The 18,813-nt window shown below is 41.9% G+C and overlaps 1 protein-coding gene across 1 annotated transcript in view; it reads right to left on the minus strand.

The window, feature by feature from the left end:
* cicb (capicua transcriptional repressor b) overlaps nt 1-18,813 on the minus strand; it is a 47,004-nt gene that overhangs the window by 15,457 nt on the left and 12,734 nt on the right. The window contains exons 3-11 of the mRNA XM_042489284.2: nt 5,511-5,660; nt 5,197-5,371; nt 4,499-4,610; nt 4,223-4,405; nt 3,943-4,075; nt 3,650-3,828; nt 1,911-2,049; nt 1,530-1,627; nt 389-1,406 (exon numbers count right to left, since the gene is read on the minus strand). Of these exons, the coding sequence (XP_042345218.2) occupies nt 389-1,406; nt 1,530-1,627; nt 1,911-2,049; nt 3,650-3,828; nt 3,943-4,075; nt 4,223-4,405; nt 4,499-4,610; nt 5,197-5,371; nt 5,511-5,660 (2,187 nt within the window). The remainder of the gene's footprint in view (nt 1-388; nt 1,407-1,529; nt 1,628-1,910; nt 2,050-3,649; nt 3,829-3,942; nt 4,076-4,222; nt 4,406-4,498; nt 4,611-5,196; nt 5,372-5,510; nt 5,661-18,813) is intronic.

Genomic DNA, 18,813 nt, shown 5'->3' on the forward strand with positions numbered 1-18,813 from the left:
ATATTTATTATTAACTTCAAAAACAAAAACTGAAATAAGTGTTCATGTTTTTAGTTTTCGTTTGCCTACAAACATTAAATAAAAAATATACAAAGATTATCCTGTTTCTTTGGTTTGTAAACAACAGCAGCAAATCAGATTCTGTATAAAATATAAGTACACCGAAATAAAATTAAACACAAATGACACACCTAAACGGTTGCCTACTACCTCAAAATGTCCCTAAATGAACCTTTTTAATTAGCAATTTTGTGTTGATTTGAGTGTTTTATTGTGATAATTATCGATATCAACTGATATGACCATTTTTACTGTGATGACATTTTTAGCTATGTCGCCCAGCCCCTGTATAAGCATCTGGTTATGACTGCAGCTTTAACAGTCTCACCTCTAGTTCCCGGACTGACCACTCCCACTGCTGAGCTGGACGTATATCCTGTCAGTGAACTTGTCCCCTGCTGCTTTCCATTGGCCAGGGACATGTGTGTGGGTGGAGCTGTGGGCAGGTTGAAGATACTGGTTGGCTGGCTGAGCTGCTGAGGTGGACTCTTGGGGTTGGTGTTGGCAGGTAGGGTGGGCAGGATGTACTGAACTTGTGTGATGGCCTTACCCCCGTGAGGTGCTAGAGAAGAAGCGGGGAGGAACTGGGGCTGAAGCAGGGACAGAGGCAGGGGCCCGTTGGTTTGGCTATGTGGTACTGAAACAGCGGAGGAGGGCAGGGCCTGCTGCTGAGAGGGCTGAGGGTGGTGGGCAGGGGTGATGAGCTGAACAGCAGGCTGAGCAGACAGAGCCCCTCCTAACACCAAATTAGTCACTACACCACCAGGGCCCACGCCTGCACCTACAGGATTAGGTGATGATGAAGAGTAGTACCCACCCCCTGTGGCCGGGGCTCCGCCTCCTGCTCCTGAACCAATCAGAAGTTGTGGCTGCTGGTGGGGAGTCAGGGACTTCCTCTCTGGCGGATGCGGGCTGGATGATGTGCCTCCATCTCTGGGTTTGCTGGCGATGGGGAGCGGTGTGCTGATAACAGGACGCATTACATTGGTCACCACCGTAGACGCCACCCGGACAGCGCCAATGCCCAGGGGAGGGTTTCCCCCCAGTGAACCTACTGATGAGGAAGGATGCCCTCCGGCTGGAGACGTGGAGATGACTGACTGGCCAGAGGAGAGGGAGAGAGATGTGGCTTGCACTCCTCCTCCTCCCTCTCCTCCAAATGTGTCCTTACCCTCTCCCTCTCCTCTTTCCTTCCTCCTGTGATCTGAAAACCCTCCTCCTCCTGATCTCCCTTCATCGTGACGCTTGCTGCTGGGGTAGGAGGACAGTGAGACACTCCTGCCATGAGGGGTATGGTGTGTGGAAGATGATAATGCAGAGGAGCAAATCACTGGAGCGAAAACTCTCTGAAAAGACAGAGAAAATTATTTTGAGAGAACATGAATGTAATTGAGAGCAAATACTTAAAAATGACAAGACAGACTGAAAAGCTCTTTAACAAGTGAAAAATGATAGTTTAAGCTGGTCACCTTTTGTTCGCTTTCGTCTCCAGAACCGTTCTCACTGTCGCTGTCTGTCACCCGCTCCTTACACTTGAGATCTATGGAACTGCTAGGATAAGGGTCCTCTGTGGAAAAGAAAAATACACTACAGCTACACTTGACAATCCTTGCATTTTATAATCCAATCAAGTCAGGGGGTACTAGTGTCTGAATTAGTTCTTGGTATTTAAAATCAAAACATGGTAGTAGTTAAAAAATTGGATATAATGACGCCACAATATGAGCCACAGTATGTAACTGCTGGAAATGTCCAAAGTGGTTCAGTGACACCAGACACAGTGTACTAACATTTATTATAAATCTAACTGAACATTTGGTTTTAAGAGCTGAGATGGTCCAATTTCTCACCAATGACATCATCATCTCCTTCCTCTTCACAGATGACCATGCGCTCCTCGTCACTGGTCATGTCCTCGCTGACCCCCCGCTGGGACTGTGACAGGGGTGGAGCATGACTGGAAAACTGACTGCCACCATCCCCACACATCTGAAAAAGGAAAGTAAGAGACTCTGTAGCTGTAATACTTTCGAAACAGGTAGGGCTGACACCTTCTTGTCGGTTGGTCAATATGTTTCACCCAATATCTACCGAAATTCTCATCAGACAATTGCTGCGGTTACTCTCATAATAAGGCTGTGTATCCACTAAAGCGTTCTTTTCCCAGTTGAAAGTTTCAGGCGTTCTTCTGAAAGCAGGAGCACTAGACCATTTTGGAGGCACAGTTTTTTCAGCTGAGACACTTTGGTTGCAGCACAAGATATTTGCTCTGGATCACAGGAAGGCTGGAGCATGCAGGGAGAGGATGGACCCGCTGGTTTATGGGGTCAGCAGTATTAATTTCTCCTCCACTGCTGTTGTTGTTCAGCACTTGTACATATAAAATGTGATGCTGCAACCTTCACTTTGACTTGAAAAAGTGTAAGTGACAAGTGCAGTGTTTTAGCCATACACTGTATAAAAAATGGACACAGTTACTATGACATCATCCAATTGTTTGTGGACTGCTGTTATGAAGCCTCGAGTTTGGTGTTTTTGCCGTTGCCATCTTGATTTTTGGAGCCAGAAGAGACCATATTTGGAAAAGAGGTTGGAGCTCTGGAGGAGCAGGGAATGGAACTGACTCACAGACAGTCTGTCACTTGAGTGCCCCCGCCCGTAAATATGCGCAACTCTGGGGCTTAATAAAAATTAATGGTTGAGTTACATAAAAACCCACCCCCTGTAAAGTTGTCATGAATGTTGAAATTAGCTACAGAGACCAAAACCGTTGTTTTGTACCAGGCTATTAACATGTTTATAATTGCTGTAAAGCCTGGCAATTTAACATAGGGGTTTATGGGGATTTACTCTGCTTCAGAGCCAGCCTCAAGAGGCCATTCAAGGAACAGCAGTTTTTGGCACTTCCATATCAGCTTCATTTTTCAGCCACAGAGGCTGGCGCTTGGTTTAATCCACTGTTGAACATTTTTCAACTCTCTGCACACCAAATGCACAGTTCTCAGTGAAGAATAGACACTCACTGCTACATCAAACTGCTGCCATTTGTAGCACAAACAACAACACTCCCATCTTAAAGAATTGACAAAATGCGCTCGCCTCCAGGAAAAAAATTACTCCAAAAATTCAGTGGTGGAAAAGCAACTCCACCAGGTAAAATGCACTCAGTGCACTGTGGCTGAATTAATTTATCTAAAGATGACAAGCAGAATTTTTTCTCCGAAATTGATCAATTGCTTGGTTGAACTGAAGGCAGATTTTTAGTTTACCAAGACTTTCTTTGGTTAACGTCAGCCCTAGAAACATTGTGACTTCTGTGTAGTACATGTTAAGTATGAAAGATTGATCACTGAAAATGCCTAGTACTCATTTTCATTTTTTCCATGTATGGGAAAAGCATGTCTGTCAGACAAAACTCTTTCTGTTGCAGTGACTTCTTTGGAAAACAAACCAGCTTATCTGTTTACAAAAACAGCAGTAGAACACTGTTCATTTCTCCAGCAGTGATAATGGTCTCCAAATTACAATATGCAAAGATGCAAATTACAAAATCATCTTTCTATGTTTTTGAGTTGAGCTCCTCTCTTACCTGTGCCAGTTCTGCCAGGGCCTGTGTGTTACCCCTGTCACTCCGCTCCAGGCTGTGCATGGCACTTTGAGAGAAGGCTCTGGGACGGGTAAGCTGGCCCACATGACCTTCTCCTGTACTCCTTTCAGACACACCCACCAGACCTGGACCAACACCCTTCAGCTCCACAGAATGGGGCTCTATCAGGAGGTAAAAGAGGACTGTGTAAGGACTGAAATTGATAAGAAAACTGATAAATGTTGAAAAAATATACATGTGTATTTTGTATACTGTGCGAGGTGAGTGAAACCAACCTGTAGACTCAGACATGCTCCTCTCTCTGATGTCTTTGCCCCCTGGGACTCCCCGACCCTCAGAGCTGGACTTCTTCCTGTCTTTGTTGCACCACTTCCAGTCTGGGTGGGCCTTAAAGTGGGCCTCTTTTACCTGAGAACAGGCGAATTCACAAGAAGGAAGGAGGGGGTGAAAAAGAAGACAAAAAAATAGTGTATATATTACAGGTTAAGACAGAAGCATTAAATCGTATGTCTTAAGTTGTGTGTCTTTTTGGTGTCTGTAAATGCATCAGTGTACCTGGAAGGCCAAATCATGGTACTTTTGTTTCTCCTTAGGCCCCAGAGCGTACCACCACTCGCCGAGAATCTTGCTGACTGTCCTGTTGTCCTGATTTGGGTGCCGTTGGTGCACCAACGCTCGATGGCGCTTACTGAAAATCATAAACGCATTCATTGGTCGCCGTATGTGGTCCTTCTCTCTCTGAAAGAGTGAGCAAGGGAGATATAGAGATATTTTTAAGTGAGAGGAACATTAAATATTTTGATGTTCTAGTTAGAGCAGTAAAAAGACAACCTTTCCAGGGCTGCTCTTATCTCCATCTTTGGGCAGCGCACTAAGGGACTGAGTGCGCCTCTTCACTGGTGATGTAGAAAGTGGTGGCTCTGGTACAACTCCTGGCAGGAAGCTGAAGGAAACAAAAACAGCCCTCTGTTTGTAATCTTTATTATATATTTTCCCTGAGGACAATATGAATAAGCAGGCTTACAATTTTTTCTTCCCCTCTTTAATATTTAAAACTGGGAAACTTTCTGCTTCCTAACTAGTATTATTTATCTTAAAGCTGCAAGTCTATCAGATGTAGACACAGAGCACAAGCAGTTCATCTCCCATGAGATACATCAGAGCAGATTCAGCAGATAGCTCATCCATTTCAATGGCTGACAGCCTGGCCACTGCCTTTCATATAGTGATAGAGCCCAGAGATGGAATGCTTTTGTTCCCATCTGCTTTGTTCTGGCATTGAGCTCTTCTGCCCAAATTAGCGCGAGGATACAGAAAATATCACACTCCCATACTGTATGTGTGGGTACACAGTACCACACAGAAAATTACTGTGAAGGCTGACTAGGACAAATACATAACCACTTTTTATATATGGACACTGATAAATGTATATGTGCAGTGTGTGACTTTGTGTAACCTCACAGCTTTACACACAAAATCACTGTGAAACAAACAACAACAAAAAAAAACAACAACCCTGCACTTACGGGTCATCCACGTCACTCTCTGTCTCACTGTCAGGCCTCTCCCTCTCTGCATCTCCTTTCTCCTTCTCTGGAGGCGGCTCATCAGAAGAGGGAGGAGGCCGAGATGGAGGACCTCTCTCTACAATGGGAGGTGGCTCTGCAGGCTCCTGTGACGGCGCTGCCACCCCCTGACACTCTGAGGAAGAACAACGATTACTTGATCAGAGCAAAGTAAACAATATATGGTGTTCAAAACAGCATTAAAATCTAAGAAAGATTACACAGAATAGCACAATCTCTACAGCTATTAGGTCAGACATAAATGTATTCAATACCTGTCTTCAGACTGGCTGCTTGGGGGTGGTTGACTGGGTGCTGGCCGTCTCCTGGCTGAGAAGAAGCCTCTGATTGGGTGGGTGCCAGGAAAGGGACCAATGAATGCCAGGGGAAGACTGGAACTGACCGGGGCTCTACATTGGTCCACACTGCAGAGGAAAACAGCATTGTTTATTACTAACAGCCAACACCATCTGATGTCCAGTGCTTAATAAAATTCTTCCCTGCGCAGAAATCATTCAAAAGAACGAGGCCTTCTTTGCATTCAGAACACCACGATGCTATTTCCTTATTTGGGGAATCACTGCTATACTCCCACCAGACATGCATTCCTACTCCTATCACTGTCTCTAATCATTTCTTACAATTAGTCTGCAATGTTACCACATGTTTTTAAAATTATTTTGGAGCAATATAACCACAAATTAACCACAAATTAAGAACCATTATTGGTTACTCCCAATGATGCACAGCACTACTAGCTTTCATTTTAACCATCTAATAAGGGACTGGTTAACATCAGGGACACATGGTGAATGCAGTCAACTATGTGGCAGAATACAACAATATCAGTATTCTGAGAACTACAGAGAATATCAGAGCTGCCACAGTATCCCACCTCCAGCCACTTAACTGGTTAAATCACTCCAACAACAGCAAATTTACAAAAGGACTCTCTGTTCTCAATAACAGGCTGGATGGAGAACAGAAGCTGGTACACTCTGAACCCCCATAAATGAATAAGGGATTGTATGAGTATTTTTACTTTTAAAAAAATCTGTCTCTTACATGCCTTCAAAAATAGGTTCTGTCTGTTGTTAATTCAGCACAAGAATGATACTACAAGTAAACAATAATGACGTATTGCTGTATGTTTACAGATCTGGCAAAATCAAATGATACTGTGTTGTCAGAGTAGTAACAGTAAAGAAAGTGACATGGACTAACCAAACATGCTTAATCCTTGTCGGAGGTACTGTGGATTCTCTGATGAGAACATGGTTCAATGAAATCCTTGATGTGTCTCCCAAAAATAACAATAATGTATCCTTTAAAAAATTATTCTACAACAAAAAGAAATCCAGGTAAAGAAACATCTTTGATCCAAAATCTCGGGCTAATATTGCTGGGAAGCTCACAGATGACGACAGGTGCTCAATGGTGTCTGTATCCGTTTCATCCCTACTGGTTGCGGTCATCATTCACAGTAATGACTGCATCACGAGGATTTTAAGATGTGATATAGAGGGATCCTTTTCTTAAAAAAAATTCCAATTTGAGTAAACATGAAATATGTCTTTCAAGTAGAGTCCATCTCTCCGTATCGCAGAATGCCGCAATCTAACAACGCACATGTAACAAACATCAGTGGACAGAGTGTACTATAATCGATTACAATACATCACAAAACCTAAGTTAATTTTTTTAAAAAACAAAATAAAACAATGCAACAGTGTATTAACGTGCCACTGAAACGATGATTATGATCGAAAGCAGGGTTCCTCCTCCCTTTGGTCTAATTACCCCCGATGCCCTCTCTCCCTGTTTGTTTACATTACTACAGCAGCTTGGTGATGAAGGGGTTAACAAGGCCTCTAGCCCATCCACGGCCTGGATTAAAACATCCGCCCGGAAACTACGCAGTCTTTCTCGGCCATGCCAAACCTTGCTACAGTGCGGCTGCAGGCAGGTGGGCTCGGCAAGCACATGAAGCCCCCGAGTGTAGCAGTTGAAGGGCCGCTTTAAGAGGGATCCGTTTCGATCAGGCAAAGCAATACTGCAACAAGCAAATTGGGGGCGATAACAGCTAAGGTGATACGTTTATAACTTGGAAGAGCGGCGAGAGAAATTATTGTCCAAGTGTGCACCCTTTACTTACACATTTAATACTTCCTGATTCATATATTAAACCATCAGAGAGGCTAATTTAGCTGCCTCTTGCAACAACCGGATCCTCAAGTGTACCGCTCCAAATTGGACCAACCTCTCGGGAACGCCCCTGGTCGTGCACCCGCCGCACAGACAGAGGCAAAAGAAACGCGATTGTTCTCATGTCTCAGCTATAAAGGCGTATACAAACTGCCAAAATAATCCGACGAGGGCTGCTTGACAAGTGCATTAATACCAACTTGTTTTTCCCATTACCTGCCCCCACAGTTGTACCATGCACCTGACTTCTTAACCTGGCACTTTAGTTAACACCTGCCAAGATCCGAAATAAAGAAAAGCGACCAACTGGGGTGTTTACTAAGCATTAGCAGATATCGTTGACTGTAAGTCTGGTGCATTCATCCATCACCCGGTGCTTACAAACCCTGCTATCCATCAGTTTGATTATCAGGAGAGCTAGCAAACACTATAGTCTCTACTACAACCTCAGCTTGTCTCTGTACAGCCTCCAAATTCACCAGCTCCGGTCCTACCTGGCCAATCTGGCCACAGACCTGACGCTAGCTAGTTAGTCTACAACACAGCGATAAAAGCGACCACGGTGAGGGCTCCTGGCTCCGAGCAGAAAAAGGGGTGATGAATCGCAGTTGTTTCTCTCCCACAAGGCAGCAAACGAGCGGCTGGTTAAAGACGGGACCAAACGGGGGGGCTTCACGAGAATACAGTAACGTTAAAGCCGTTGTTGAGCTCCGTCCGTCTGCAGCAGGTTAGCTAGCCACTTCGTGCGGACGACATCGGCGCGCGCACCGTCCAGTGCGGTTAATACTTGATGTTACGAGTGTTGTTTTGGTCCAGAAATGTTCTCTACACAGCTCCCAGCCCGAGTTTACTCCCTTATTTTTGTCTCGTTGTCTCTCTCGCAAGCCTTGGCCCTTTCTTTCTCTTTCCCTCCCTCTTCCTCTTGTTGTAAACTAGGCTGCTTGCCCCCCCCCCTGCACTCGCCCCCCTCCCCTTCTCGTCCTGTCAACCTCGCCCAGCCTTGTCCCACCTCCCCTCGGCGAATCCCGCCTTGCTATTGGCTGAGAGAGCTACCTGTCATCTGCCCGCCGCAGGCTCTGATTGGTCAGCGTGTGCAGTGGAATGTCAGTCATATGCAAATTTCACCCGGCTTTACCACCAACGCCTCCCCTTACCACAAAAACTGAGCTTATCTAAAGCACACAACCCTAATAAACAAAGAATAATCACGTATTTTTATCGTATCTATGTGGAAACACTAGCTTGTGTTTAATAAATGCTTCAAAAATGTGTACTTTTGTGTTTCTTTCAGTAATCCCACCCCACGCTCATGCCATTGGTGCAGGACTCGTAGTAAACCTTGACTGACGCGTGAAAGAACCAATCCATAGCCGACACTCAGATGTAGGCCAACCAATGGGTTAACAGAAGTTAGTCAAGATCCCTCCCTCTTACGCTCATTTAATACCATGGTTTAATACCCATACAGACCTTCCGGTGCAGGACGGCGCTAGTGAGCTATCTGCTGTTTACTTTCCAAGCTGCTTTTGGTCTTTTTATGCAATCTGCACAGGGGGTGGACGTTCACAAGGGTTCTGAGGTCAAGATGACAACGCACCTCCCGTTAACTTGTATGTATATATATATATATATATATATATATATATACATATTACAAGGCTGACTACATTATAAATCAGCAATATTAACTAATAAAAAGGTTTTTTTTTTCTCTGGTAATGCTACTTTGGTTTTAGAAACACTGTTTTTTTAAAAAAATGTTTTAATAAACCATTATTTAACCAGAAAAAAAAACCTTGAGATCAAAAATGTCTTTTTCCTGTGTCCTGGCCAAGTCAGGCAGCAACATAAGTTACAAAGTAGGAAAAAAATACAAAATTCAAAATGTCTACTTAAAGGAGAGAATAAAAGCATGTAAATATGTGCTACAAGTGAACCACAAAAAATAGAAAAAATAAGAGCAGCTAAGATGCACTGTGACACTGGCATGTAGAAGATGACATACAAAAGTCCTGTGCTTTGACAGAGCGTTAAGGAAACAATGAGCGCAGCTTTAAGTCCTTCTGCAGACGATTCCACAGGAGCTGCGTACATAATCGCTCTTTTGCCAAACTCCGTATGTTCTCTAGGTAGAGACAATAACAGCATGTTCTGTGAATGGAGAGCAAAGCCATTTACATTATTTTGACACATAACTATGCTGGAAATAGGCCCAGAATAGCTTGGTAAATTTGACGAAGCATCGTATTTAGAGTCTACAAAGTTTTAAAGACAGCCAGCGAAGAGTAGACAGACAAATGATGTAATTTTCCAACATTAAAAGCCCTTCAAATCCCCAAATATCTTTTCCATGTCTCCATCATGTAAATGTGCCTCCTCCAGACAAAATTTTAAATGTTCTGATGCAACACTCACAGGGACAGAGAGAGAGAGAGAGAAGAAGAGAATTGAAGACAGGAGAGCAGGGGTGGTTAGAAAGAGAGGGAAAATGGGTGGAGAGGACCAGAGGGTAAAAATAGACTGAGAGTCATTTTCAGCAGGAGAGGCAGGGAGGGAGGCATGGAGGAGGAGGGTGGGTGGGTTGGAGAGAAAACAACTTGTGAAAACAGACTTTCTCTTAAAGGGAGGAAGGGCGTGGGGGGGTGGGGTGAGGGACAAAGGAAAAGTATTTAAAGATACCTACATATTGTTAAGGTATAACACAGCTACAACAGAGAGGAAGAAGACTCATAGGCATGATTTGGTTTCCAGGCATACTGTATGAGTCAAGAAGTCAGATTAGCTCATCTATCCATGAGACAAATACAATACTGGGAGGGACTTCATTACCACTACAGCCAGTCAGCGCATCAGGACTCAGTAAATGACCAATGAGGTTGTGAGAGCTTCTGGCAGCCGCTGTCCTCAGTAGTAAAAAAGTTAACCCTCTCAGCCCCGGGTTTGCTAATAAAAAGGGCTTATACTGGTAAATCTAAATTTGTATTTGTGCAACTAAACAAGACAAAAGAAATATTTTCAAAAAAAGGAGCATAACTGCAATATATTTAAAGCTCCTCTGGCTGTATCTTGCCAAGTCATTATCACCAGTTAAGCATCTTGCATCATGTAAAAATATGGGATGACTGTCTGTACCTCTTTTAAGACCAGGGGTTTCCACACAGGGTTAACCCTTAAACATGAGCATTTAAAATCAGCAGCCTGAGACAGGAAGAAATGTCCCACAAATTCGTGAAAGGTAACTAAAAATGACCTGAAAAATATCCACAAAACTATATTCTTGATTCTTTTAATGCTCAATTTAAAATGACAGAAAAGAAAAAATATATATATATAAACAGAAACCTTTCTGAAAAAAAATAAAATGTTTTTCTTTTTTTGTGTGCTCATTTTCAGGTTATTTTTGTTTGTTTTTTATTGTTTTGTTTCTTAATTTCTTGCCAATTTTTGGGGCTATTCTTGTTTACATTGCTCAGTGCCTTCTTTCTGATCCTGAAGTAAATCAAGCCAATTTGCTCAGGTTTAAGGGGGTTAAACTAATAGGCATTAAAAGAAGAGACAGAGACAAAGAGAGAACAAGAGAGGCTTATCAACTGCACCAAGCACTCAACAGGTCCAGTGAACACAATGTGTTAAGGGGAGGGAGCTGGACAGCTTGTGAGAGAAAGAAAAAGAGGGTGAAAGAGGGCAGGGGTGGAGATGAGGGATTACTGTGGCTGCTCAGTGGCTACAACCCTGGGTAAACATTACAAGCTCTTGGTAATGAACTTCATCTGACCAATTATTCAGAGCAGAGTGATCAGTTTTTCCTTTTGTCTGGTTTGAAAACGCCTAAATGCTGGACTGATTTACAGCAAACGCATTTGTATAAAAGAAACATTTTTGCCATTTAAGAGATTATTTTAATTGTAATACAATAGCTACTAGATCACAAAAAAAAGCACAATAAGAAAATCTGTTGACTGCATGCATGTAAAGTTGCAAAGAGGAGTTGAGGCGGACATGAGACAATGGTGGGAAACCACAGAGTTCTAGCGCTTAGTCATATATAAAAGAGATAAGCAGTGAGAACCGGCAAGAGTAAGAGAGGTGTGAAAAAAACAGTGGCAGAGAAATTCCCCCTCAGCTGAGCTTAACTATCTCTCCCTGCTGCCGTGCTGGCAATGCAATATCTGTGTAGGTGTTCAGAGGCTTTCGTTGGCTGTCTCCTCTTACAGACATTGTGCTTTTTAATGTGGGTATGTATGCATGTCTCTCTATCCCCCCCCAATTATTTCTGTCAAATGCCACGTGACTTCACACAAGAAACTTTTCCCCCCTCCTTTTTTACCTACGCTGGCACCGTGCAGGCGGAGCGCCCGCCTTTGCTCACTCTCCCATCCCACCTCTCTCATCCCTTAATTCATCTTCCACCCCTGTGCTCTGTGTCTCTCCCTCCCACAACCCACCATTTGCTCCGTCCAATTATAACTCGATCCACCAGTCTTTTGCAGTTACCATGGCAACAGCTATGTTGGGCACAGGTCCCCGTGTCGCCCGTGGTCACCAGTCTGCCACTGACCATCACCATCTATTGCATCGAGATAAAGTTAACCAATCATTTTTACATGACGTATGGATACCCAGCGGGATGGCTCAGTGGTACGCAATCAGGAGATTTTTTTTAAGCCTCAACCGTCAATTGTGCAAGCTCCGGTTAAAGTATAAAAAAAAAAACAAAAAAAAAAAACAATGGATACTCCTTTTTGGTTCAATGTTGCAAAGCAAAGACTATGTATTGAGAGGTATAAATGTCAATTTCTAGAAGATGAATAGATCTCATCACCAACAAAACACACTTTACACTCTGTGGCTAAAAATTCACTGACTATCTCTTCCCAACAGCGAATGATAAGCATTGTGGAAAATACATGAAACTTCAGACCAATGTTCCCTTCATCCACTGTGTTAAGGAACTTGTAATGTATGAATTTGGCCATCTGGGGGCACTACTACCCTGCAGATAAATGGCCAACGGATGGGCAGCAGCAGAAAACCAGTGCAAAGACTGTGGAGCTGGAGATGCAAAAAGAGAAGAGGAGAGTGGGATGAAGGAGAGCAAAGACATTCCTGAGCTAAATAAAAAACTCTCCTCATTCCAAACTTCGGGATGTGAAGATCACATGAGAACTGTGATCTCCCGAGAACAATGATTATGGGCTCAACTGAGACCCAGAAGACGCAAATTTGAATATGGGTCCAACTTTACATGCATGCAGTCAGAGTCTTGGAGCCACCTCAGACTATGGAGCCCCACTGCACCAGTGCATGTTGAGATTCTCCCCAAAGTATGCTTCGCCCAATAGGAAATAGGATTATCGTTGCACATGACTTTTGTGGTAAGTCTTGAGGGCTTCACATGCGCTTTGGTGCCAGTCTAGATTGCTGTGTGATCCAGATGTGGTTGTTGCCATGGCCAGGGAGGATATGCGGGGCTTTAAGCGTTACGTAAAGCAGGGGCGGGAGGGAGTGGGGATGTTATTCCCGGGTATCCGTATCCGGGTAGACCAGGATGAAGAGAGCGAAATGGAGAGGAGGGGAAGCGAAAAACACTGCAATGCGATGGAGCAAAGGGTTAAAACGAATGTGTCATAATTTTTTTAGAAAGAAAAATTTTTAAAAAATGAGACAGAGGCGAAGCGGAAGGGCAGAGGAAAAGACGTATCTGAGTGCAAAATAAAAGCGCGAAAAAGTGTGTTCACGTGTACTTAGGGGAGTGTGACATGTTTACTCAGTGTTGCACAAACTGCGTGAGCGTGTGTGTGTGTGAACGACACAGAGAGACAGAGAATTATGCACACTACTAAATTGTACTTTGTATCATTTTTAACAGTGTGATATTGATTTATGAGTAATATTGACATATACATCACAACAACATTTAAGATGCTAAAAGTATGCAATAAAATATTTTCTTGCTTATGAAACAATCATGCTAATAATAATAATAATCATGCAGCACGGTGCATGAGATGCGGAGCACTTTCACTACATGGTCATACAGAGAAAGCTGGTGTTTCTGTTGAGACTGGGATTTGGATACAAGAGTACAAATAAACACTCACTTAAGACCTCTACACCAACAAAGTCATCTTGCTCCTCTCTATAAACACCATGCACATTTTCCTCACTGACTTCAAAGCCGGACTGATTGAAGATGCCACTCAAGAATGCAATGAAGTAAAATATTATATAAATAAATGCTTATTTTAAGGGTTGCAATTTTCAAGAGAACAGTAGTAGGAGTGAAGGTTTCTGTTGTAAATATAAAGAATATTTGATCTGGAACACTTCACTCACTGCTTACATAATTCAGAGGAAACCCTCCGATTATCCCACAATGCTTCTGTTTTTGGGAATGTTGACGACTAAAGCACCCGAAGACTGACTAAAGAGAAGCCACCAATAACGTGTTGGTGTGTAAATGCGAGCATGTTGAAGTTCCTCCTCTCTCAGTGGAAAGTGACACAAGCACACGTGCCCCCCCTCCTCAACACACACACACACACACACACACACACACACACACACACACACACACACACACACACACACACACACACACACAGCGGCTGCTATTTCTATTTGTGAATATTCTGTGTTATGTACAGGCTACATCAGTGTGATGTTTGCTTTGTTGCCATGGCAACAGACATTTGGCGCTCACACATCATATCCGGTGCTCCATGATTGACGCTTGGTTACTCTGTCTCAAACACATACACACACACACACGCACACACTGCATGCAACACACACGTCACACCATTAAAAAAATGGTCTCATCCCTCACCTTGTCACTGACACTTTTCTGCCTGCTCATTTAACAGTTCTGATTTTACAGGAAGTTACGGAGAGGCTTGAAAAATGTACTCATTCGACAGCGTGTCTCAGGTGGGAAAGCATATGCACACAGAGAACATTCGAAGCATTATCTTGAGAGTATGTGACAGCTGAGGAGCTTCACGTAGCCCTGCTATATTGATGCCTTATTTCTGAGTAAATTAACTGAAACACATAATATAAGTGCAAACTGTAAGTGCAGGATTGTGATGTATATAACACAGACAAGAGTGGAAACTCACACACTTCTTGTCTCTGAATTTAATGAAATTTATTAACTTGCTCCCCTCATCTTGCATATCATTGTCTATTTGTCTTCTTACACAGTAAATCTGCACTTGACTATACGGTCTACAAAGTGTTAGAACTATATTGCTTTGTTGAAATATTGTCCTTTTATTAACTGTCTGATATGTCAGTGATTTAATTCAATCCTGATAAAATGGAAGTTCCTGGCTGACCACAGGAACATTTCAAACATTTAGTTGGCACATTATATTTATTAATCTAATTTAGTTTAATTAAATGCATCCTAGACAAAGGTGTAGGTTGAGTTTAACCTTGTGGGGGACACATATTAAGCAGGGGGTTTCTAGGTCCTCGTTCAGACAATCAGAATTTTTATGCACTTTGATTTGTTTGTTTTCTGCATCAATTGAGGGTGCAAACATCTTTAATTATGTCAAAGTAAAAGTCCTCTGCAACTTCTATGTTTTTACTGGAGGGGGAAAAAGCGCTTACTAAATATTGAGGGGGCCAAGCCTCACCCCCAAAATCTACGCCTATGATCCTAGAGCTTTCCCTATCCCTATACTGGTGCAATGTGTTGTCACCGATGAGCTGCTGCAGCAGGAGTATTTTAGAAAAATCAGGGTTTCATGTGAGATATTTTCGCTGCTTTTATCCTCACAACATAATTTTGAGTGGCATCAAATGTGTGTACTTTTTGGCATAAATATGATCAAATGAATTCTGTTACACATTGTGTACTCTCGATCATATTTTTACCCTTACACAAAGATACATGCATTTAATATGTAAATATACTTCAAGCTCAAGAAGTGTCAACATTATTTCTCCAAAGGGTTTTAAGTATCAACTCCTTTTTGTTAAACAATTCCCAACGACTCTCGAGAGTTAAAAAAAAAGGCAGGATTTTAATTATAATATACTCTGCCACAAACAAAATAAGGATAATATGAAAAAAAAAACACTTAAAAAGAAAATTAACTGTTTACCATTTCACAAGCTGTTAAGAAGACACTAACACCTACACAAACTTGCAAATCACAAACATACCACACGTGTGACTGTACACACAGGCAAGCGGTGTTTCCTACTTTCACTCAAATTTCACACTCTCCTTCGACCATATGCAAAAGCTCACACAACCTTTATAACTCTACAGAAAACACCCACATTTGCTCCCTTCTCAAAAGTCTTCAAAGTAAATGCACGCCAGCAAACGTGCATGCACTCACACAAAGAGATGCTATTCATTCATTCAGCGTCTTTTCAGTTCCAAAAAAAAAAAACAACAAAAAAAAAAACGGCATCTGAAGAGGGACCGTACACTCAAAATGACAGTGTTCCCCTTTCTTGTCCACTTCTCTGTCACACTCTTGAATGTCCACACAGTGATACGTACGTGCACACTGAGGGCAAAAGGCTCTGGTGAGGTGATTTATACTAACTGATACTATATGTCTGTAACAGAAGTGAGAAGTAGGCTCCTATTTTCAAATGATGATGAATAACGCTCTCACACTCACACACACTTTGTAGTAGAGCATTTTCCCACACAGGAGCTTGAGAGAAAAAATCCTCACACACCCCCACGCTACACTGAAACTCACAACATATATCCTACACACACACACGCACACAAACACACACATTAGGAATCAACCCACCTCTGTATTAAAGGCCAAGATCGCTGCCCACACCTTGTTTTTCTATATGAGTACATGAGTCGCTAATAAACAAACAAACACGTGAACATACACAAAGCAGGAGTCAGCGGAAATAGTTTATAGTGGGTAAGAAGATAATAGTTGCTCAGGTCAGAAAGTCACACACACACCACACACACACACACACACACACACACACACACACAAACACCCTTATAATAAGCATGTTGGTCAGAGTTTTTCAAGAAGTAAACGACTGCAATATTTGTGTAAAACATGCTGTTAAATCCTCCTCTTTCCCTCCGTCTTTATTCATCTACGCTGTCGTCCTCTCTGAGGCATTCCTCATTCTCCTTCTGATCTAATCCTCCTTTCTCTCTCTCCCTAAAACACAAAATCCAAAACAAGTTGATGGAATCTGGCCTACATACATGTAGCCCACACGCTCCATTCCCACTTTTGCTTTCGTCTTTAAATGTTAATTTCATGTGTAGCACTGATTCAAAGCAGCTGCACTCATTCACTCGTCCATTATTTTCCCTTACTCCCCGTTCCTGTCTATTATAAATCCATGCTGTTGCATTGTGTCTTTGTGTTGTGCATTGTGTCTATATAGTGTAGGTATGATTGCTGCCACTTAGCCACCAAGTTTCTGTCTATAATGACTTGGAATATAAAAGGGACTCTCCAACATCGACAAAGCTAATCCTGTGTAACATACAGTCTAATCCCTACAGAAAACACAAAAAACACACATGCTCATGCATACATTTTCTCTTTCTCTCTTTCTCACACACTAATGCACAGAAATAATCTTGCATCCAGCTAGTGTGGCCCTTTTCCACTAGCATTTAAAATCCAAACCAACAACAATTTAATTATTACTTTGGTAGTTTTGCCTTTGTATAACAGTGTTTGTCTCTTAAATATGATACATGATGTTTAAACAGTCCTTTTCCAAAGTCCATCAGATAAACCAAGCTCCCTTTCTATGAGTTACTGGGACGTACGGCAGGGATTATTCTTTCCACACTAAGTGTTTACGAATGAATTTAATGAACATGGTGAATTATTTTTTGGCATCAGCAGTGATTTCAACAATCCTAGTCCTGACCTGGTGAAGCCCAGGTGCCTTTTTTAGGGCTTACACAGGTCACGTGACCAGCTTCTGCATTTAGTTTACTTTTACCAGCAGACATGAGGATGGTGCACAGACAACTAGAGGAAGCCATATGGGACAACAGCATGTTTGCTAACAGGAGCTTCTTTCACTGGGCATCAAGTCACACACACATACACACACACGCACGCATGCATACACACACAAACAGGCCATGGCATGTGTAAGTGAATTTAAGCGTCTGTTACAATGTGAGTGTTACCTGTCAAGCAAGTATGTTAAATTAAGAAAAAAAAAGAGGCGACAATTTAAAGATTTTTTTTCTTCAAAACAAGTATGATTGTTGAATAAATGTTTGTTTGGCTGATTTAGATGCTGTATAAAACACAACACGGCATATTAGTAGTTAACTGTTATTTGATAACGAGAAAAATATAGTGGAAGCTCATAACAAAGTAAGGTCCTTTCTATTTATTATTTTATCTAAACGGAAAATGTCCTTTTAAAAGTAAGTCTTTAATCAACACATCTCTTTCTCTTTCGAACTGTGTGTGTGTGTGTGTGTGTGTGTGTGTGTGTGTAAAAAATAAGAAGGGAAACTCGAAAAGCTACATCTACACATAATTTGCCTTCTCATTATTTTAATATATATGCCACTTGCTGTAGCTTCAACTGAATTTACATTAATAAACAATTTTTTTCAGCTTCCCTTCTGGTACTTTTCTCTCGACGTAGCTGCACTGTCACGGCATTTCTCTGTGGAGCCTCTGAGTACAAGAATCACTGGTATTACACTGCAAACTGCGGGTTAACCTGCTAGTTCAAGGCCAGTTAACGGAGCTTCTCCTCAGTCCGTTTTGTGTTGACACTGTGTGTGACTGAGGAGCTGACACAACAGAGCCACGCTACCAAAAGAGATATCCTTTAAAAGTATATGAGACATTTCTAATTGCAATTTAATTTAGTGAATATACTCAATGGATGGTAATTAAATTGTAAAAACAAACTGAAAAATATTAATTACGCAGAGGAAAAAACAGAAAGCCCCTAACTCTTTTTGCCACACAACTGGGGATGTTGTAGAAAATCTTTCCCATGAGGCTGTTAGCTTCCAAAAACTGGGATTCATGAAATATTAAATAGAGGAGAAAATTTCCTCCATTTTTCATTTGAATGTACAGAGCTGCAATTTTGGATGTCATGGAGGAATAAAGGTTGACTTGAGTGATAATAAAAATATTTTGAAAAAATAAAACACGTAAAGACTACTATTCAGGGAAAGTCTAATTGTGTGTAATTATTTTATACTCTGAAATAGGTACACTATACTATACATTCTCAACACATTTTCCATAATTAATGTTCATTTCTCATCAAGTTATTTTTTCTTTCATGACTTTTGCTCTGTTTCAATCTTTTGACTAAACACATTTGTCATGTGATTAGAATATTTCTAAAGGT

This window comes from Plectropomus leopardus, chromosome 11 (genome assembly GCF_026936395.1).
Source record: "Plectropomus leopardus strain MGB_pleo_1.0 chromosome 11, ASM2693639v1, whole genome shotgun sequence".
NCBI classification, from domain to species: Eukaryota; Metazoa; Chordata; class Actinopteri; order Perciformes; family Serranidae; genus Plectropomus; species Plectropomus leopardus.